Raw genomic sequence first — 23,269 nt, 5'->3', positions numbered from 1 at the left:
TACATTGTGTATTTATGTATGCCCAATATTTTTTTAATGTATGGATTTGTCTGGACTGTATGCAGGACAATACTTTTCACTGCATCTCGGTACACATGACAATAAAACAAATCCAAATCTTACCCTTAACACAATGGGCTCTTAACTTATTTAATAGCCTCCTACACAGCACTTTGTAAAAGGCCTTCTGGAAATCTAAATAGATCACATCCACTGGTTCTCCTTTGTCTAACTTCCTTCTTACCTTTTCACAGAACGAACACTTAACAAATTTGTCAGACATGACCTCCCCTTGATGAAGCCGTGCTGACTCAGTCCTAATTTATCATGCACCTCCAAGTACTCCGCAATCCCATCTTTAATTATGGACTCTAAAATCTTACCAATGACTGAAGTCAGGCTAGCTGGCCCATAATTTCCTGCCTTCTGCCTCCCTCCCTGCTTAAACAGAGGTGTTGTATTAGCCGTTTTCCAGTCCTTTGGGATCCTCCCTGCCCCTCCTCCCTGCCCCCAGTGATTCCTGAAGATCATCACCAATGCCTCCACAATCTCCCCAGCTATCTCTTTTAGACCCCTGGGGTGCAGTCCATCCGGTCCAGGTGATTTATCCACCTTCACACCTTTCAGTTTCCCCAGAACCTTCTCCTTAGTTTTGGCCACTACACTCACCTCTGCCCCTTCTGATGTTCTGGTGTCTGCTACCTTGAAGACAGATCCAAAGTAACTGTTCAGTTCCTCTGCCATGTCTATGTTTCCTGTTACTACTTCTCCAGCCACCCCCATCCAACACCAGCCTCCTCGACATCATCGCCAACCCCGTCCTCAACAGCCCCCGCTACCCCATTCCTCGACAGACCTGCCACCATCATCCTCGGCAGACCTGCCACCATCATCCTCGACACCCCCGCTAGCCCCTTCCTCTATAACCTCCCACTGCCCCCATACTCTATACCCTCCACTGCCCTATCTTCTATACCCCCCATTGCCCCCATCTTCTATACCACCCACTACTCCCATCCTCTGTACCCCCACTGCCTCCATCCTCTATACCCCCCACTGGCCCCACCCCCTATACTCCCCACTGGCCCCACCCCCTATACTCCCCACTGGCCCCACCCCCTATACTCCCCACTGGCCCCACCCCCTATACACCCCACTGGTCCCATCCTCTATACCCCCAGCTGCCCCCATCCTCTATACCCCTCACTGGCCCCAACCTCTCTACTCCCCACCACCCCACCCTCTCTACCCCTACCACCCCACCCTCTCTACCCCTACCACCCCACCCTCTCTACCCCCCACCATCCCACCCTCTCTACCCCCCACCACCCCACCCTCTCTACCCCCCACCACCCCACCCTCTCTACCCCCCACCACCCCACCCTCTCTACCCCCCACCACCCCACCCTCTCTAACCCCCACCGCCCCACACTCTCGATCCCCTGACTCTGCCCTCTCTACCTCCCCCATTGCCCCTGCCCTCTGTACCCCCTCAACGCCCCTGCCCTCTGTACCCCCTCACCATCCATGCCCTCTGCACCCCCTCACCATCCATGCCCTCTGTACCCCCTCACCGCCCGTGCCCTCTGTACCCCCTCACCGCCCCTCCCCTCTTAACCCCCCCACCACCCCTGCCCCATGTACCTCCCCACCGCCCCTGCTCTCTGTACCCCCTCACCACCCTTGCCCTCTGTACCCATCCTCGCCCCTGCCCTATGTACCCCCCGGCCCGTGCCCTCTGTACCCCCCCCAGCCCGTGCCCTCTGTACCCCCCCCAGCCCGTGCCCTCTGTACCCCCCCACTGCCCTCTGTACCCCCCCACCGCCCCTGCCCTCTGCACCCCCTCACCATCCATGCCCTCTGCACCCCCTCACCATCCATGCCCTCTGTACCCCCTCACCGCCCGTGCCCTCTGTACCCCCTCACCGCCCCTCCCCTCTTAACCCCCCCACCACCCCTGCCCCATGTACCTCCCCACCGCCCCTGCTCTCTGTACCCCCTCACCACCCTTGCCCTCTGTACACATCCTCGCCCCTGCCCTATGTACCCCCCGGCCCGTGCCCTCTGTACCCCCCCCAGCCCGTGCCCTCTGTACCCCCCCCAGCCCGTGCCCTCTGTACCCCCCCACTGCCCTCTGTACCCCCCCACCGCCCCTGCCCTCTGCACCCCCCCCCACCGCCCCTGCCCTCTGCACCCCCCCCACCGCCCTCTACACCCCCCCCACCCCCCCCACCGCCCCTGCCCTCTGCACCCCCCCACCGCCCCTGCCCTCTGCACCCCGCCCCTGCCCTCTGCACCCCCCCCACCCTCTGCACCCCCCCCACCCTCTGCACCCCCCCACCGCCCCTGCCCTCTGCACCCCCCCCACCGCCCCTGCCCTCTGCACCCCGCCCCTGCCCTCTGCACCCCCCCACCGCCCCTGCCCTCTGCACCCCCCCCACCGCCCCTGCCCTCTGCACCCCCCCCACCGCCCCTGCCCTCTGCACCCCCACCGCCCCTGCCCTCTGCACACACCCCCACCGCCCCTGCCCTCTGCACACCCCCCCACCGCCCCTGCCCTCTGCACACCCCCCCACCGCCCCTGCCCTCTGCACACCCCCCCACCGCTCCTGCCCTCTGCACCCCCCACCGCTCCTGCCCTCTGCACCCCCCCACCGCTCCTGCCCTCTGCACCCCCCCACCGCTCCTGCCCTCTGCACCCCCCCACCGCTCCTGCCCTCTGCAGCCCCCACCACCCCTGGCCCCCTCACTGCCCCTGCCCTCAGTACCCCCCACCCTCACCACCCCTGCCCTCTGTACCCCCACCCTCTGTAACCCCCCGCCCCTGCCCTCTGTAACCCCCCGCCCCTGCCCTCTGTAACCCCCCCGCCCCTGCCCTCTGTAACCCCCCCGCCCCTGCCCCTGCCCTCTGTAACCCCCCCGCCCCTGCCCTCTGTAACCCCCCCGCCCCTGCCCCTGCCCCTGCCCTCTGTAACCCCCCCGCCCCTGCCCCTGCCCTCTGTAACCCCCCGCCCCTGCCAGAGACATTTTGCCTCGAGCTGAACCTGTCACATGACTCCTGCCGTGACGGAAGCATACGTCAGGCGGTGCATTGTGGGGGTTGTAGTCCAGTGAGCGGCGGGCGGACGGACGGTAAGCGGCGGCACCGGGCGGGAATCGGGGCCTCGGCAAACCCCCCGCCTCCTATCACACCTCGTCCGGCAATAGTGAGGCAGCGGCCGGTGGAAAATTCCCTGTGCGGGAGCCTAGGAGAGGCTGAGGGCATCACAGGCCCCAGAGTGGGAAAGTGGCAAAGCGGGCCCCGGACCAGGGAATAAACGGCGAGGAGGAGAAGGAGGAGGGAAGAAGGGGAGTGTGGTGGTCAATGAACCTAGGGAGGGAGGGAGGGAGGGGTGTGGTGAATAAACCCGGGGGAAGGGGGGCAGGGTGGTGAATAAACCCGGGGGAAGGGGGGCAGGGTGGTGAATAAACCCGGGGGAAGGAGGGTAGGGTGGTGAATAAACCTGGGGGTGGGGTGGGGTGGGGTGGAGGTCAATGAACCTGGGGGGGGGGGTTGGGGTGGCCAATGTACCTGGGGGGGGTTGGGGTGGTCAATGAACCTGGGGGGGGCTTGGGGTGGTCAATGAACCTCGGGGGGGTTGGGGTGGTCAATGAACCTGGGGGGGGGGCGGTGGTGAATAAAACCGGGTGAGGGGTTCAGGGTGGTGAATAAGCCTGGGGGGTGGGTGGAGGTCAATGAATCTGGGGGGGGGGTGGAGGTCAATGAATCTGGGGAGGGGGGTGGAGGTCAATGAATCTGGGGGGGGGGGGTGGAGGTCAATGAATCTGGGGGGGGGGGTGGAGGTCAATGAATCTGGGGAGGGGGGTGGAGGTCAATGAATCTGGGGGGGGGGGTGGAGGTCAATGAATCTGGGGGGGGGGTGGAGGTCAATGAATCTGGGGGGGGGTGGAGGTCAATGAACCTGGGGGGGGGGGTGGAGGTCAATGAACCTGTGGGGGGGGGGGTGAATAAACCCGGGGGAAGTGGGGTAGGGTGGTGAATAAACCCGGGGGAAGGAGGGTAGGGTGGTGAATAAACCCGGGGGTAGGGGGGCAGAGTGGTGAATAAACCTGGGGGTGGGGTGGGGTGGAGGTCAATGAACCTGCGGGGTGGTTGGGTGGTCAATGAACCTGGGGGGGGGGGGGGGCGGTGAATAAACCCGGGGGGTGGTGGTGGTGAATAAACCCGGGTGAGGGGATCAGGGTGGTGAATAAGCCTGGGGGCGGGGGCGGGTGGAGGTCAATGAGCCTGGGGGGGGGGGGGGCGGGTGGAGGTCAATGAACCTGGGGGGGGGGGGGCGGGTGGAGGTCAATGAACCTGGGGGGGGGGGGGTGGAGGTCAATGAACCTGGGGGGGGGGGGGGCGGGTGGAGGTCAATGAACCTGGGGGGGGGGGGCGGGCGGGTGGAGGTCAATGAACCTGGGGGGGGGGGGGCGGGTGGAGGTCAATGAACCTGGGGGGGGGGGCGGGTGGAGGTCAATGAACCTGGGGAGGGGGCGGTGGTCAATTAACCTGGGGAGGGGGGTGGTCAATGAACCTTGGGAGGGGGGGTGGGTTGGGGTAGTTAATGAACTTGCAGGGTGGTTGGGTGGTCAATGAACCTGGGAGGGGGGGGGTGGGGGTGGTCAATGAACCTGGGAGGGTGGGGGGGGGGGGGAGGTGGTCAATGAACCTGGGGAGGGGGGGGTGTGGTGAATAAACCCGGGGGAAGGGGGGCAGGGTGGTGAATAAACCTGGGGGTGGGGGGGTGGAGGTCAATGTACCTGGGGGGGGTTGGGGTGGTCAATGAACCTGCGGTGTGGTTGGGTGGTCAATGAACCTGGGGGGGTAGTGGGGGTGGTCAATGAACCTGGGTGGGGTGGAGGTGGTCAATGAACCTGGGGAGGGAGGGGTGTGGTGTATAAACCCAGGGGAAGGGGGGCAGGGTGGTGAATAAACCTGGGGGTGGGGTGGGGGGGTGGAGGTCAATGAACCTGGGGAGGGGGGGGCGGTCAATGAACCTGGTGGGGTGGGGTGGTCAATGAACCTTGGGAGGGCGGGTGGGTTGGGGTAGTCAATGAACTTACGGGGTGGTTGGGTGGTCAATGAACCTGGGGGGGGGGGGCAGTGGTCAATGAACCTGGGGAGGGGGGGTGGTCAATTAACCTGGGGAGGGGGCAGGGTGGTGAATAAACCCAGGGGGTGGCAGGGTGGTGAATAAACCCGGGGGGAGGGGGGCAGGGTGGTGAATAAACCCGGGGGGGGAGATGAATGGACCCGGAGAGGGGCATGGTGGTGAATGAACCTGGAAGGGGAGGGGGCGGGGTGGTGAGTGGTGAATGAACTCGGGGTTGGTGAATAAATCCGGGAGGGGGGGTGGTGAATGAACCTGTGAGGGGTGGCAAATGAACATGTGGGGGGTGGTGAATAAACCTGTGGGGCGGGTTGGTGAACGAACCCATGAGGGGTGTTAAATGAACCCGTGGGGGGTGGTGAATATACCTGTGGGGGGTGTTGAATGAACCTGTGGAGGGTGGTGAATGAACCTGTGGGGGTTGTTGAATGAACCAGTGGGAGGTGGTGAATGAACCCGTGGGGGGTGGTAACCCTGTGGGGCGGGTTGCTGAATGAACTCGTGGGGGGGGGGGGGGGTGCAGGTGGTTCAAACCGGGCGTTGTGGAGGGTCAATGATCCCAGGGGGTGCATGAACTCGGGGGTGGGGGTGGGATGAACTCAATAAGGGGGGGAGCGAACTGGGGGGATGTCGGGGAATGAATGAACCTAGGTGATTGGGGAATGTATTTACCTGGGTGGTGGAATTGGTGAATGAACCGAGGGTAGTGATGAACCAGGGGCGGGGGTGGGAAACGGACCCAGGGGGAGGGGAGGGGGGGGGGGGTGGTCAATGAACCTGGGGAGGGGGGTGGTCAATGAACCTGGAGAGGGGACAGGGTGGTGAATAAACCCGGGGGGGCAGGGTGGTGAATAAACCCGGGGTGGGGGGGGCAGAGTGGTGAATGGACCCGGGGTGTGCGGGCGGGGTGGTGAATGAACCCGGGGGGGGGAGCGGGGTCATGAATGAACCTGGCGGGGAGGTGAATGGACCCGAGGGGGGGCATGGTGGTGAATGTACCTGGAAGGGGAGGGGGCGGGGTGGTGAGTGGTGAATGAACTTGGGGTTGAACCAGGGGGGGGGCGGGGGGGGGGGGGGGGGGTGAGCCTGGGCGGGGAGGGGTGGGCTGCTGTATAAATGGGTGGAATGCAGGGCACAGTGAATCCAGGCGGGGGTGGGGGGAACTGAGGGGGTGGTGCTGAAACCGGGAGGTGGAGGGTTGGGGAATGGGATTTAACCTGGGGAGGAGGTGGGGGATTGAATCCGGGCAAGGAGTTAGTGTTGTGCGGAATGTACCGGCAGGGGGAGGGGGATGCTGAATTCAGGGGGTGTGGGTAAGTGTTCGAACCCAGGGCGGGGGTGGGAGAATGAACCGGGGGTAGGGCCTGAATCCATGCAGAGGGCGGGGGAAACAATCATGGCTAGGTGGTATGGGGGAATGAACCCGGCGGGGTGCATGAATCTGGGGTGAGGGAATGTACTGGGGTAGGGCAGGGTGGTTGAATTAACCCGGGGGGGGGGGGGGCAGGTGGATCAAACTGGGCCTTGTTATGGAGGGGCAATGATCCCAGGGGGTGCATGAAATCAGGGGTGGGGGTGGGATGAAATCAGTAAGGGGGGGAGCGAACTGGGGGGACGTTGGGGAATGAATGAACCTAGGTTAGTGGGGAGTGAATTTACCTGGGTGGTGGAATTGGTGAATGAACCGAGGGGTAGTGATGAACCTGGGGGGGATCGGGGGGGGGCCCAGGGGGAGGGGGGTTGAATCCGGAGTGGGGGAGGGGTGCTATGAACCGGGTGGGACGCTGGGAATGAATGAACCCAGGATGTGTGGAGGAGCGAATGAACCCGAGTCGGGGGGCGGGGGGGGTGGATGGACCCGAGGGGGAGGAGGAAAGAACTTGATAACTGGGGGAATGAACCGGGGTGTGGGCAGGACAGAATGAACTCGGGGGGGGGGGGTGGAAGGTGGAATGAACTGGGGGGTGGAGCTGAACCTGGGGGGCATGGGGAATGGATCTGGTGAGGGTAGGGGTGGAGAATGAATGGACCAGGGGTGGGACGGGGGAATGAGTGAACCCAGAGAGGGGTGGGGTGGAGAGAATTGGGTGGGGGAGCATGTGATGAACCTGGAGGTGGAGATGAATGAACCCGGCGGCGGTGGTGGGTGGAGAATGATCACGGTTGGGGTGGTGGGGGCTCCAGTAAATGGAGCAGCCACTTAACAATGGGGAAGCATGAGCAAGCTGGAGTGGAAATGTCTGTCTCTGGGAAAGATTCAAATTCCCAGAGTGGGTTCAAGCAGCTGTTGCCTTTGCTATTGGTGACTGGTTGGTTGGTGCAGAAAAGGGCAGAGTCCTGCAACTGCTGTGGCTCACAGTCTCTGTGTGGCCTCCTTCTGCACTGTAAATTCTATGTTTCTCTCAGGTACCTTTCATGGTGGAAACCTCCAAGGTGATCCACAGAATGGAAATGGACGCTGGGCTGGTGGACATGAACTGAACACCGTCAGAGGGAATATGGTGGAGAGGTTCAGAGGGGAAGTTCCAAAGGATGGGCCTGACCTTGCTGAAGGCTATGATAGTGGGCTGCTAGCCAACCAGTATTCTATCCATCTCAATACACTACCCCCAAACCCATGCGCTTTAATTGTACACGCTAATCTTCTATACAGGACTTTGTCAAAAGCCTTCTGAAAGTCCAAATACACCATATCCACTGGTTCCTCTTCATCAATTCTACTAGTTACGTTCTCGAAGAATTCCAGTAGATTTGTCAAGCATGATTTCCTCTTCATAAATCCATGATGACTGTCCGATCCTGCCATAGTTTTCTAAGTGTTCTGCTATAAAATCTTTGATAATGGATTCTAGAATTTTCCCCGCTGCTGACGTCAGGCTTACTGGTCTATAATTCCCTGCTTTCTCTCTATCTCCCTTTTTAAATAGTTGAGTTACATTAGCCACCCTCTAATCTGCAGGAACTGTTCCGCAGTCTATAGAATCCTGGAAGATGACCACTGATGCATCCACTATTTCTATAGTGGGATGTAGATTATCAGGCCCTGGGGATTTATCAACCTTCAATCCCATCAATTTCCCCAACACCATTTCTCTACTGATATTAATCACCTTCAGATCCTCCCTCTCACTGAACCCTGCATTGCCCAACATTTCTGGCATCTTGGATAAAAGCAAATTACTGCTGGTGCTGGAATCTGAAATCAAAAGAGAAAATGCTGGAAAATCTCAGGTCTGGCAGCATCAGTAAGGAGAGAAAAGAGCTAACGTTTCGAGTCCAGATGACAGCTTTGACAGAGGGTCATCTGGTATCTTATTGTGGCCTCATTTGTGAAGACAAACAAAATATGTATTTAGTTGCTCAGCCATTTCTTTGTCCCCTATTCTCGCATGATTCTGACTAAGAGGATCTACATTGGCTTCACCAGTCTTTTTCTCTTCACGCACCTATAGAAACTTTTACAGTCAGTTTTTATGTTCCTGCAAGCTTTCATACTCTATTTTCCCCTTCTTAATCAATCCCTTGGTCCTTCTTTGCTGAATTATAAACAGCTCCCAATCCTCAGACCTGTTGTTTTCATTGGCCAATTTGTATTCTACTTCCTTGGATCGAATACCATCCCTAATTTCCCTTGTAAACCATGGATTGGCCACCTTTCCCGTTTTACTTTTGCCAGACAGGAATAAACAATTGTTGCAATTCCTCCATGTGTTCTTTGAATGTTTCCCATTGCCTATCCACTGTCATCCCTTTAAGTAACATTACCCAATCGATCATAGCCAACTCACGCCTCATTTTATTGTAGCTTCCTTTGTTAAGATTCAGAACCCTAGTCTCAGAATCAACAACTTCACTCTCTTACCTTGATGAAAAATTCTATCATATTATGGTCATTCATCCCCAAAGGATGTCGCACAACCAGATTGTCAATGATTCCGTTTTCATGCACAGTACCCAGTCTAGGATGGCCTGTTCTAGTTGGGTTCTCAACATATTGATCCAGAAAACCATCCCGCATACACTCTAGGAAATTCCTTCTCTATGATATTGTGGCTAATTTTATTTTCCCTATCCATACGCAGATTAAAATGACCCATAATTACAGTTGTTCCTTCTCCTTCACTATTGTGTTAATTTCCTTCTTGACCAAGCCTTTTACTTTTTGTCTGTCTTTTCTAAATACTGAATACCCCTGGACATTCAGTTCCCATCCCTGGTCACCCTGCAGCCATATCTCCGTAATCCTGACTATGTCATACCCGTTCACATCTATTTGTGCGATTAGTTCATCCACTTCATTGTGAATGCTCCCCGCATTAAGGCACAAAGCCTTTATGCTGGCCGAGCTGCTCAAACATTGATGCTAGGGCAGCACAGGGTGTGTTAACATGCCAGACAAAGTCAGCATATACATCCTTCATATGAAAGTATTGATGAGAGGAAGAACAGTTAACCAAAGAAAAACTCAGCTCCACCAGTTGTGTCTGCACAGGCTGCATGACCACTCAATTGCCAAGTCTAGACAAGAATAATGTACACCTCTTTTGGGCAGCACGGTAGCACAGTGGGTTGCTTCACAGCTCCAGGGTCCTAGGTTCGAATCCCGGCTTGGGTCACTGTGTGGAGTCTGCACGTTCTCCCATGTGTGCGTGGGTTTCCTCTGGGCATTCCGGTTTCATCCCGCAAGCCCCAAAAGACGCGCTGTTAGGTAATTTGGGCATTCTGAATTGTCCCTCCGTGTACCCGAACAGGCACCGGAATGTGACAACAGTAACTTCATTGTTTTGTTAATGTAAGCCTACTTGTGGCAATAAAGATTATTATTAAAGATTATTATTTTCCTATGCCCTATTTAAGATGAATGTTTGTACAGTGCATGGCTGAATTACTGGTGCAGGCTGCTGGTGAAAATATGTCTCTTCTCACGGGGAGTGGAAGCCAATAGCAGACATATCAGATCGCCTCAGTTCACTAGGCCTGTAACTAAAACAGTGCGTTATATTTTATGAGACTTGGGATGTAGCAAAAATTCAGTTGTTGAGAAATTAATCGATTTATAGTACTGATCCTTTCATTAATATTCCAGGTGGTATGACTGGATATGGCTGACGGCAACTGAAATGAGAGGAGCCTTGCTCTGGGAGAGTGGAAAGGCTTGGGAGTAACATGTATGGTGCTGGCAGGTGGCAGACTGCTACTCTTCCGATGGCTTATCGAATATCAACTCTGGTTTAGCAAGCCAATGAAGAATAAACCCTTTCTGTGACGTAAGAACAAATATGAGTTATTTCAAAATTTCTGATAACATTTTGCAAAGCATACTGTCAAACCAAATTTAGATTGTTTTCAGTGTTGCAATAATCAGATTGCAGGCTGATTTGATGCTGTTCAGCATTGCAAGGATTCCCTCCAAACCTCTCACTGCATTGTTTAATACTGCAGCACCACAGACTGCAGAGTCGAAGTTCATGCCATTCAGTTTCATGCACTAATTCTGATCTCCATTTCTCAGACATCAGCAATGATCTTGAAATTAGAGTACAAGCGTCATAAAACTATTGGGACTGAATGCTGAGAGTTTAATCTGTTGTTCCTGCATAAATTTGAGTGGAATATAATCAAGAATTGGCAATGAAAACATGTTTGTGACAGGAAAGTGTTTGCAACAAAAGCCTCACCAAGGCATTCTGTTAAACCTAGACAGGATGGTGTCAATTGCCTATAGCCAAAACCATGGCAGTTCGTACTTTGTGTTTGTGGAAATATTTATGCAGAAGTGTTGCACGTGCCTCTTCCTGGGGATATTTTCCAAAGCATGTTAAATCCATGTTCTCCATACAGGGCCTGAATGTTTTAGTTGGTTAACACTGGGATCAGACTCCTTTTCAAATAGTGCTTGGGACCTATCAAGTAAGTCCATTTGAGAGGGTAACAAATTACCTGAAAGATGGCACCTCCTGTAGTACAGAACTTCCTGAATACCACAACCTTCCGCCTCGGAAGTGAACATATATTGAGTCAGGAGCGGCACTGTAAGAATCTTGGATAGGGAGATAGGTGAGTGACTGAGTGATCTTATGTTGGGTTAGAGTTATGGTGACAATGGACAAAGATATAAAGATGATTTTGCTGTGTTCAAGGGACTGAACTGCCAGCTTGTTTGGAATTGTGTTGATTGGATTTCATCAACAAAAAGAACCATCTTAACTCTTGGAACCAAAATGCACTCATGCCAAGATTGAAATGACATCTTGAGAAATGAGCATCTGACTTGCAATGCAGCAGCTTTTAAGAAGGGAGATTGGTGCTGAGAGGGGTAACCTGGATGGATGAGCAGCAGTGTGGATAGCCAATAATTGGAATTGAGTGACGGTGAAGGGGGCTGCTTGGGGTAGCCAATAAGGAGATTCATAAATGGTTGGTGTGATGCAAAATCTAGCGAATGGAAAGAGGCCTCGGGGTCAAAATACAATGAAGGAAATTACAAACTAGGTTAGCAAACAGGCTCAATCACAACAGAGAATTGAGCAGAGAGGTGGGCATTCTGGACACATGTCAACAGTGTCAGATGCAAACTTGTCAAATATTGTTTTTAATCAAAAATGCTTTAAAATCTATATTAATCTTAAGGCCTCCTACGCTTTGCAAAGAAAGTATTAATTATTAGAGGATACACATTCCTAGTCTCTTAATAATGTATTATTGATCTGATTTTGATCCAGCTCTAGGTGACTAGATTTCTCTTCACTGGCTTTAAAAGTGGGAAGGCTCAACATGGCTCCTCGGGATATAATGACCAACTCACATGCCAAGTCAATTCTCAACACGATGAACTCTCTGAGGAAGAGTAACACCCTGTGCGATGTCACATTGCGAGTTGACAGCAAGGATTTTCCAGCTCATCGTATTGTGTTGGCTGCCTGCAGCGATTACTTCTGTGCCATGTTCACCAGTGAGGTAAGCAGGCAAGCTGCCATTGCAATTCTTTCTCTAAAGATCGGTCAGCAGACACATTCACTTCCTCTTCACAGCAGTACTAATGTTTGCCAGTTTACTGACTATAGCTCCTGAACTTAGGGCTGTTTAATTAATAATTAGACCCAAGCAAGAGAGTCACTGTTGTGTATAACAGCTTATCCATAAAGTTGACTTCCCCAACTAAGAGAAGGCTCGATCGACAGTCAATTTGTATTGCTGCTGGTGACTGGCTTGTAGCACGGAACCACTGGAATTCGGAAGGAGACCATTTGGCCTATCATATCTGTATTAGAACAATCCAAAACTAATTCTACTGTTGTGTTCTGCCCGTTGAAACGTTTTTCTAAGTTTCCCTTAACATGATAGTCTCTGGGCGGGATTTACCGCACAACCCGCCACAAGGAGGTGGTCCGCCATTGGCCAGCGGCGGGATCTTATGGTTGGAATTTCCTGTTGTATGCATCCCTCGCCGCTGGAAAACCCATGGCGCTGGGGTGCATCGTCAGCAGGTAACTCTCGAATGACATTTCTGGATTTCTCATTCTCCACGATTAATTTCTACTATTTGGCAAACAAAATGCTTTAGATTTCACTCTTGAATGGCAAACTTAAACCTAAATTGGAAAACTGGAATTCTTTCCCTGGAAAAATCTATTTGAGAGTAAGTGAACTGAAAATGTTCAAGATTGTGATGGATTTTAGAATCATAGAATGGTTACAGCGCAGAGGAAGGCCATTAGGCCCATTATGTCTGTGCTGCTCTGCTGCAAGAGCAACTCACCGAGTCCAATTACCCAGTCTTTCCCTTGTAGCCCTTCAAACATTTCACCTTCAGATAATTATCCAGTTTTCTTTTAAAAGCCTTGAGTGAATCTGTCTCCACGATATTCTCAGGCAATGCATTCCAGACCCTAACTACTCGCTGTGTAAAAACGATTTTCCTTATTTCACTATTGCTTCTTCAATTTAAATTGATGTCCTCCAGTTCTGGATCCTTCTGTCAATAAGAATAGTTTCTTTCTATCCAGAAACCTTATGATTTTGAACACCTACATAGAAACATACATAGAAAATAGAAGCAGGAGAAGGCCATTCGGCCCTTCGAGACTGCTCTCCCATTCAATATGATCATGGCTGATCATCAAGTTCAATATCCTGATCACTCCTACCCCCATATACCTTGATCACTTTAACCCCAAGAGCTGTATCTAATTCCTTCTTGAAATTTTCGTCTTATAAACCTCCTGTGGTAGTGAATTCCACAGATTCACCACTCTCTGGCTGAAGAAATTTCTCCTCACCTCAGTCCTAAAAGGTTTACCACTTATCCTCAAACTCTGACCCCTAGTTCTGGACTCCCCCACCATTGGGAACGCTGTCTAATCTTGTTAGAATTTTATAAGTTTCTCTGATATCCCCTCTCACTCTTCTAAACTCTAATGAATATAATCCGAACCAACTTAGTCTCTCCTCATAAGACAGTCCCACAATCCCAAGAATCAGCCTGGTAAACCTTCGCTGCACTCCCTCCATAGCAAGAACATCCTTCCTCAAATAAGTACACCAAAACTACGCACAATACTCCAGGTGTGGCCTCACCAAGGCCCTATACAATTTCAGTAAAACATTCCAATACTTGAATCCTCTCACTATGAAAGCCAACATACCATTTGCTTTCTTTACTGCTGCATGCAGACACGGGGAGAATGTATAACCCTCACAGACAGTTACCCAAGGTCGGAATCAAACCTGCGTCCCAGCAGGAAGGCACAGAAGGCAGCCATTTGTTTTAGGAAATAATGGGCTTGATTCAACTAAATGGGATGCAAGCCCGTTTAGCTGTGTGTTTCTTGGCGCTCACAGTGCCGAGAAACACATGGCTATGCAACACAACTGCTTTGTATAAGGGGCCTCAGCTGGGAACGCACAGCCGAGGCCGCACATAGCCCCATTTTGTACACTGGGGAGGTCTGCTTGCTGGAACTCCCCAGGGTAGTGAGAGATTGGGACGCCATTAGGACCACCACCTCTCCCAGCCCGAATGGACTTTGGGAGGGTCCCTGGCTAACCGCTGCCCCCCCCCCCCCCACACCCAATCAGGGCACCCTTGGCCCGATCGCGCATGCGCAACAAATGGCAACTTGGCAATGCCAACCTGGCAGTGCCACCTGGGCACCTTGGCAGTGCCAGGCTGGCACCCAGGCAGCATTGTCAGAACAGGCTGGCACTACCATGGTGCCCAGGTGGCACCAGCATTGTCAGGGCACCGCCCTGATCAAAGGGCATGCAGCTGGGGACCTCCAATCCTCTGGGAGATCCCCACGATTGCCATTCCATCTTCTCCCTGAACGGCGCTCGCACGAGGTCTCCGGGGCGAAGGGGATAAATCCCAAAGCCTCCGGTACCTCGGGAATCTGCAAATTAGAGTGAGACTAACTGTCTCGCTCTAATAGGCAGATTTGCCAAAACATGATCCCACCCACAATGGGCGGGATTGGCATCGCAACGTCTCGCAAGATCGCGTTGGATCCTGCGAGGCGTTGCGAGCCAGGTAGATCCCAGAAGTGGTGTGACCCGGCTTTTATCGGCCATGCTGTGCCATGGCGAACTGCTTTTTGGGCGCAGCGTGGCCATTGGATCGCGCCCAGTGTTTCGGACAGTTGAAAGGAGTATCAGTGGGAGAGCATTTTTGTGGTGGAGATCATAATTCAGTTAGATTTCTGTTCTCTTGTTTGTCCTCCTCCGTGTATTACCTCACATTTCTCTAGATTGAATTGCATTTGCCACTTTTCGACCCACCTGACCGTCTTTTGATATTTTCCTGTAGTCTGCAGGTTTCTTGCTCACTATCAACGCATGGCCAATTTTTGTATCACCGTCAAACTTCTTAATCATGCCTCCTACATTCAAGTCTAAATCATTAATAATATGAACAATAAGGGATCCTTCAGGGCACTGTGGAACCCACAAGAAATATCATTCCAGTCACAATAATAATCTTTATTATTGTCACAAGTAGGCTTACATTAACACTGCATTGAAGTTGCTGTGAAAATCCCCGAGTCACCACACTCTGATGTCTGTTCGGGTACAGAGAGGGAGAATTCAGAATGTCCAATTCACTTAACAAGCACGACTTTCGGGACTTGTGGGAGGAAACTGGATTGCCCGGAGGAAACCCACACAGACACAGGGAGAATGTGCAGACTCCGCACAGAGAGTAATCTAAGCCAAAAATGGCCATCCACTGTTACTTCCTACCACTGAGCAAATTTTGGATCCACCTTGCTACTTTCTCTTGGGTCCCATGAGCTTTTAATTTTCTGACCAATCTAAAATCTACATGGACATCAAACACACTATCCTCATTGCCTTTCCTTGTCACTGCCTCAGAAAATTAATTCAGGTTAGTCAAACATGGCGTCCCCTTGACAACTCCTTAACCATCATCTACCCACTACCGAGCCTTGGCTGAATGCTCTGTAATTATTTGCCCAACTCTTTTCAAACAACAGTACAATGCTAGCAGTCATCCAGCGCTCTGGCACCACGCCTGGATCAAGAGATGATTGGGAATTGATGGTCAGAACTTCCATTATTTCACCCCTTGCTTCTCCCATCATCTGGAATACATTTAATCTGCACCTGGTAACTTATCCAGTTGAGTTCATTCGATTCATTTCTAGGATAAAGGGCTCTTCTTATGAAAAAGGGGTGACCAGGTTGGGCTCTACGCATGAGAATTTACAAGAATGAGAGGTGATCTTATTGGAACAAAACAGACCCTAAGAAGACTTGACAGGGTAGATAGCGTGAGGATGTTTCATAGAACATACAGTGCAGAAGGAGGCCATTCGGCCCATCGAATTTGCACCGACCCACTTAAGCCCTCACTTTCACCCTATCCCTGTAACCCAATAACCCTTCCTCACCTTTCTGGACAAAGGGCAATTTAGCATGCCCAATCCACCTAACCTGCACATTTTTGGACTGTGGGAGGAAACCGAAGAAAACTCACACAGACACAGGGAGAATGTACAGACACCGCACAGACAGTGACCCAGTGGGGAATCGAACCTGGGACCATGGCACTGTGAAGCCACAGTGCTAACCACTGTGTTACCGTGCTGCCTCTTGTGGATGAGACTAGAATTAGGGGACATGGTTTACAAATATTTTTCTCCCAGAGGTCTGTTAGTCTGTGGCATGGCTTTCCCCAGAAATCAGTAGAGCTGGCTCATGGAAGTTATTCAAGGTTGCGTTTGATGGATTTTTGCTAGGCAAGGGAGTCAAGGTTTATGGGGGGCAGTCAAAAAGGTGAAATTGAGACCATAGCCAGATCAGCTGTGATCTTCAAAGAATCACAGAATTGTTACGGCACAGAAGGAGGCCATTTGGCCGACTGTATCTGCTTTGGCCCTCCAAACGAGCATTGTGATTTAGTGCTATTCCCCCTCTCGTCTCTTGCCCATTGTTTCTATTCAATAGTCATCTGATGCCCACTTGAACCTGCCTTGATTGAACCTGCCTCCACCACATCTCCAGGCAGTGCGTTCCAGACCTGAACCATGTCTTGTGTGAACAGGTTTTTTCTCGCATCACATTTACTTCTTTTGAAAATCACTTTAAATCTGTGCCCTCTTATTCTTGATCCTTTTAAGAGCCGGAACAGTTCCTCCTTGTCTAGTCTGTCGAATGATGGGCCTGGTTTGTGTTATGTAATGGGTTAAGAGACATTCCAATTAGTTGTCTCATTTATGTTAAGCATCCAATAATTGACACTGATATGTAAAGGGACTTCAGGTGGCCTTTGTGTCAGGTGAGGTGATGTGATAGTTTTGTGCAGAGTCTGTTGAAGTGAAATAAAGGTGTTGGTGAAAAGGAGCAGAACTTTTGACTCTTTATACAACAGCAACTAAACGTCTAACAGTTTGAAGGGCTGAATGGCCTACTTCTGCCCAAAATCCCAAATTCTTCTTTCAGGAATTAATATTTCTTCTCATGCTATGTCTATCACACCCTCCACTGACTTAAATATCTCCCACTGCTCTGATACTGATTTCCTTCTAAGAAGCTGCTTCCAGTCCACTTTTACCGCATCACACCTCAGTCTAGTAAAATTGTCCCTGTTTTGTGCCTGCAGTTGAATTCATAGGATTCACAGCTGCAATTGTTTCATTAACCAATATTAGAATTCTCCTCTCCTTTTATTTTTTCCCCCTTCTCTATCCCTGTCTGAAAACCCTGTAACCTGGAATGTTGAGCTGCCATTCCTGTCCTCCTCCAAGACATGTTTCAGCACATAAGAACATAGAGCAGGAGTAGGCAATTCAGCCTCTCGAGCTACTCCCCCATTCAATACAATCATGGCTGATCTCCTCTTGGTCTCAACTCCACTTACCTGCCCATTCTCCATAACCCTTCAACTCATTGCCAATTAAAACTCTGTCTATATTTCCTCCTTAAATTTACTCAATGTCCCAGCATCCACCGCACTAAACCACTAACTAAGCTCACCAAAGATAAAACTTAAGCCTTCTTAAAATTTAATCAAATTTGAAACTTATCAAACTTAAAAGCTTAGTTTAATCTATTGCCCTAAATTTGAGAAATAAGAGTGACATTCACCATCCAAACACCTACTTGCTGCAATGTGACTTTTAAATTGTCATTATTAGATGCTGCCTTTTGGTTTGAATTGACCAAATTTTCACAGGGCCTCTTTTTCCTTGTAGTTGTTTAATTGCCCGCCACAATTCATGATTGGGTGTAGCTGGAGAGCTCTGATCTGACCAGTTGGTTATGGGTTTACTTAGCTCTCTGTCTGTGGCATGCTGCTTCCACCATTTAGAATTCATGTAGTCCTGTGTTATAGCTTCACCACACTGGCCTCAGTTTCAGGTATGCATGGTGCTGCTTTGACATGCTCTTATACACTCCTTATTAAACCAGAGTTGACCCCCTGAATTCATGGTAATATACAGTGAGGAATATGCTGGACAATGAGATTACAGATGCGATCGAATATAATTCTGCTGCTGCTGATAGCCCACAGAGCCTCATGGATGCCCAGTTTTGAGCTGCTAGATCTATTCTGAACCTATCCCATTTAGCTTGGTGATAGTGCCACACCTGAGATGGAGCGTACGCTCAGTGTGAAGATGGGACTTAGTCTCCAAATGAACTGTGTGGCGAACACTCTTACCAATGCTGTCAAAGGTAGGTGCATCTGCAAGAGTTTAGATTGGTGAGGAAGAAGTTGCTTCCCTTAATCCCTTTTGCAGGCCCAGTCTGGCAGCTGTATCCTTTAGGACTTGACCGGTTTAATCAGGAGTGGTGCTACTGAACCACTCCTGGTGCTGGACATTGTGGTATGCATTCATGGAATGTTTCCTGGCAAGGCCAGTATTTATGTTTTGCCCCTAATTGCCCTTCAGAAGGTGGTGGTGAGTTGCCTTCATGAACGGCTGCTATTCCTCTGGGTGTAGGTATACCCAGAGTGCTGCCGGGAAAGGAATTCCAGGATTTTGATCCAGCGACAGTGAAGGAACGGCGCTATATTTCCAAGTCAGGATGGTGAGTGACTTGGAGGGGATCCTCCAGGTGGTGGTGGTTCTTACAAGTGGTGATCATCACCCTGGAATGCTGATTTATCAACTGAGCGGAAGAGACAATCTCAGCTCCAAACTAGTTTTCCAGGTAGTGGAGGATCGCATTGACACAGTGAATACTGATGGTCAGCCCTCTGCAGATGTTTACACTAAGAACTCTTTCTCCTGGTTGAGAAAAAAAGCTTGATTCCTTTCAAAACAAAAACATTTTAAATATGTGGATGTCTCTCAAAATGACTTGATTGATGGTTGCACTGTTTCCGGTAATAACCCTGTTATTATCTGGTTTAAAAACCCGTTATTGGTAATAACATGTACTTAACCCTTTCCCTTGGTGACGTGCTAATTCTATCTTTGTGGAATTGCAATATATATCTCCTCAAGCAGTGAGGTAGCTGCAGAGTCCAGTGCATTTCTACTCCTAATCCAGTCATTTAGTTTCACTAGGAAAACACATCGGGGTTCCTCAGCTGCTGATTTGACTTTGTTTTCCTGAGCTCTACTCCACCCTGTTTTGAGAACTACTGCTTCCTCATTATCCTCACATAGGTTTTTTTTCTTTTTCTTAAATAAATTTAGAGTACCCAATTCATTTTTTACAATTAAGGGGCAATTTAGCATTGCCAACCCGCCTACCCTGCACATCTTTGGGTTGTGGGGGCAAAAACCCACGCAAACACGGGGAGAATGTGCAAACTCCACACAGACAGTGACCCAGTGCTGGGATCGAACCCGGGACCTCGGTGCCATGAGGCAGCAGTGCTAACCACTGTGGCACCGTGCTGCCCCCCATTATCCTCACATAGCTATAGAGGGGACTGGGTCCTCCTTTAGCACGTGTGACTCTTAACAAATGTTAAATGACCAGAAATAAAGCTTTGAGAATGTTTAGTACCATCCTACTATTAGTGTCATCAAACTAGATTTGGTCTCATTACATTCGTGCTTTACTGCATTGACATTCATGGCCATTTATGTGCAGATGTGCCAGATTAGTGTGAGGGGAGACCTGGTCACATAGGCTGGAGTGAGGATGTGGGGAGTGTGTTCGCACAGGGTAGGGTGAGGGTGTGAGGTGTGTCACAGACAAAATGTGTGTTTTATTGTTATCCATTATCAAAGTGTTTTATTGTGTGATGTTAGTGAGTTATCCTACCCTCAGATGGTTTGTCCCAATTAAAATAAATCCAGCAGCAAACATTTGTGAATTTAAAAATAAACGTAGAAACTAGGAGCAGGAGTAGCTAATTTGCCCCCTTGAACCTGCTCCGCCATTCAATATGATCATGGCTGATGCTCTACCTCAAACAGTCATACTCCCGTTCTCTCCTCATACCCCTGGATGCCTTTAGTGCAGTGTTTTTCAAACTTTTTTCCTGCGTCATGTGAGAGTACCTTTAAGAAATGGGTGTTTACAACTGCAGTGATGTCAGAGAGTGGGTGGAGCTGGGCTGTCTGTCAGCTTTTTACTTTAGTTTTTGAGCAGGCTGCAGGGTGTGCTTTAGTTTTGTTTTCAGTGTTGGAGCTGAAGCCAGACCACGCAGGTGTACTGCTGTTCTCTCTGCCATCAAAAGACTATCTCTTGATCATTTGGTGAATTCAGAATTATAAATGTTTTCAGTAGTGACTTTAACCTGATGTGCTTCTGATAAAGGTTTTGTTTTTAAGTCGTATAGATGTTAAAAAGGAAAGCTTAAAGGTTTACTTTGTGTTGTATTCTTTGGGGGTTGTATTTGAATTGATGGTTGCTAAGATGTTCACTGTATGTTTTAAAAAGGTTAACTTGAGTCCATAGAATAAACATTGTTTTGCTTTAAAAAATACTTTTCCATTTCTGCTGTACCACACCGTAGAGTGGGCCGAGTGCTCCCCATACCACAATCTATTAAAAGTTGTGGGTCAGGTGAACTCCATGATACACTTTGGGGTTCTCTGAACCCTGGTCCTTAACACCTGGGACCCACTTTTGCCAACCAGCCGACCTTCGTGCCCCATGCCATGTTCCCTTACCTTTAATGCAAAAGGGGAGCCTACTTGATCCTAACGATCTCACTCCAATCAGGTTCACAGGAGAGGGCAATATTCATATCAGGTGCAGAGTTCAGCCAATTAGTTTGTGCCGTCTTCACCTTTGTGAGAATGGTCGATCCAATCTTGCACATATCGGTTATCATTTAAAAAAAAAAATAATTTTAATTTAAATTTTCACAAAATATCAACAACAAAATACAGAAAAAAGAACAACCCCCCCCCCCGGTATACATAAATAATAAATTAACAGCCATCATCACCACAAAAGCAAATATACACGCCCACCCAAGAAAAACGAACCAATCCCCCCCCCCCCCCCCCACCCCGGGTTGCTGCTGCTGCTGACCATCTTCTAACGCTCTGCCAGGAAGTCTAGGAACGGCTGCCACTGCCTGAACAATCCTTGCATCGATCCCCTTAAGGCAAATTTCACCCTCTCCAATTTAATAAACCCTGCCATATCGTTGATCCAGGATTCCACGGTTGGGGGCCTCTCATCCTTCCACTGAAGAAGAATCCTTCGCCGGGCTACCAGGGACGCAAAGGCCAGAATACCGGCCCCCCTTTCGCCTCCTGCACTCCCGGCTCCTCTGCCACCCCAAATATTGCGAGTCCCCAGCCCGGCTTGACCCTGGAACCTACCACTCTCGACACCGTCCTCGCTACACCCTTCCAAAAGTCCTCCAGCGCTGGGCATGCCCAGAATATGTGGGTGAGGTTTGCTGGGCTCCCTGAGCACCTAACACACCTGTCCTCGCACCCAAAGAACCGGCTTATCCTTGCCCCGGTCATGTGAGCCCTATGCAGCACCTTAAATTGTATGAGGCTGAGCCTCGCGCAAGAGGAGGAAGAGTTCACTCTCCCCAGTGCATCCGCCCACGTCCACTCGTCAATCTCCTCACCCAACTCCTCCTCCCACTTACCCTTTGGCTCCTCCACCGAGGCCTCCTCCTCCTCCTGCATCACCTGATACGTTGCAGAGATCCTACCCTCTCCAACCTACACCCCCGACAGTTACCTGTCCTGGACCCTGCGTGGCGGCAACAGTGGTAATTCCACTAACTGCCGCCGAACAAACTGCCTTACCTGCATATATCTGAAGGTGTTCCCCGGGGGGAGCCTGAACCTCTCCTCCAGCTCACCAAGACTCGCGAACTTCCCGTCCACAAACAGGTCCCCCATTCTTCTAATACCTGCCCTGTGCCAGTTCAGGAACCCTCCGTCCATCCTCCCCGGGACAAACCGGTGGTTCCCCCGTATCGGGGACCACACCGAGGCCCCCACCTCCCCCCTGTGACGTCTCCATTGCCCCAAATTTTGAGGGTAGCCACCGGGCTCGTGGTATACCTTGTTGGAGGAAGTGCCCTCCAGGCCCGTGCCCACACAGGACGCCATATCCAGCCTCTTCCATGCCGCCCCTTCCACCCCATCACCCACTTACGCACTATCGCCACGTTGGCGGCCCAATAATACCCACAGAGGTTAGGCAGCACCAACTCCCCCCTATCCCTGCACCGCTCCAGGAACACCCTTCTCACCCTCGGGGTCTTCTGCGCCCACACAAACCCCATAATGCTCCTATTAACTCGCCTGAAGAAGGCCTTGGGGATCAGGATGGGGAGGCACTGGAACAGGAACAAAAATCTCGGGAGCACCGTCATTTTAACTGACTGCACCCTACCTGCCAGGGAGAGTGGCAGCACGTCCCACCTCTTAAACTCCTCCTCCATTTGCTCCACCAGTCTCGTGAAGTTAAACTTATGCAGGGTCCCCCAACTCCTAGCTACCTGGACCCCAGGTAGCTGAAACTCCTCTCTGCCCTTTTTAGTGGGAGCTCACCAATCCCCCTCTCCTGGTCCCCTGGGTGAACAACGAACAACTCGCTCTTCCCCATATTGAGCTTATACCCGGAGAAATCCCCAAACTCCCTGAGAATCCTCATCACCTCCGGCATTCCCCCCACCAGGTCTGCCACATATAACAGCAAATCGTCCGCATAGAGCGACAGCCGATGTTCCTCCCCACCCCGCACCAGCCCCCTCCAATTCCTCGACTCCCTCAGTGCCATGGCCAGGGGCTCAATCGCCAGCGCAAAGAGCAGGGGGGACAGGGGACACCACTGCCTCGTTCCCCGGTGTTTCCGAAAATACTCTGACCTCTTTCTGTTCGTGGCCACACTCGCCACCAGGGCCTCATACAGCAACTTAACCCACCTGACAAATCCCTCCCCAAACCCGAACCTTTTCAGCACCTCCCACAGGTACCCCCACTCTACCCTATCAAAGGCCTTCTCCGCATCCATCGCCGGCACTATCTCCGCCTCCCCTTCCACCGCCGGCATCATTATAACATTCAAGAGCCTCCGCACATTCATATTCATCTGTCTCCCTTTCACGAACCCCGTCTGATCCTTGTGAATGACCTGCGGCACACAATCCTCTATCCGCGCGGCTAAAATCTTCGCCAACAACTTCGCATCTACATTTAGGAGTGAGA

The 23,269-nt window shown here is 51.3% G+C and overlaps 1 protein-coding gene across 3 annotated transcripts in view; it reads left to right on the top strand.

Moving 5' to 3' along the window:
* Positions 1-3,061: 3,061 nt before the first annotated feature.
* klhl12 (kelch-like family member 12) overlaps positions 3,062-23,269 on the top strand; it is a 120,165-nt gene continuing 99,957 nt past the window's right edge. Inside the window, exons 1-3 of one of the 3 annotated variants that reach the window (XM_072480649.1) lie at positions 3,062-3,132; positions 10,240-10,420; positions 11,876-12,110. In XM_072480649.1, the coding sequence (XP_072336750.1) occupies positions 11,928-12,110 (183 nt within the window). In that variant the 5' untranslated portion in view covers positions 3,062-3,132; positions 10,240-10,420; positions 11,876-11,927. Of the gene's footprint in view, positions 3,133-10,239; positions 10,421-11,875; positions 12,119-23,269 lie in introns of those variants that run through there. The other 2 variants (XM_072480650.1, XM_072480651.1) reach the window with 2 other exon arrangements.

The sequence above is a fragment of the Scyliorhinus torazame genome, chromosome 17 (genome assembly GCF_047496885.1).
Source record: "Scyliorhinus torazame isolate Kashiwa2021f chromosome 17, sScyTor2.1, whole genome shotgun sequence".
Taxonomy (NCBI): domain Eukaryota; kingdom Metazoa; phylum Chordata; class Chondrichthyes; order Carcharhiniformes; family Scyliorhinidae; genus Scyliorhinus; species Scyliorhinus torazame.
This window is presented reverse-complemented; position numbering and strand designations above follow the sequence as displayed.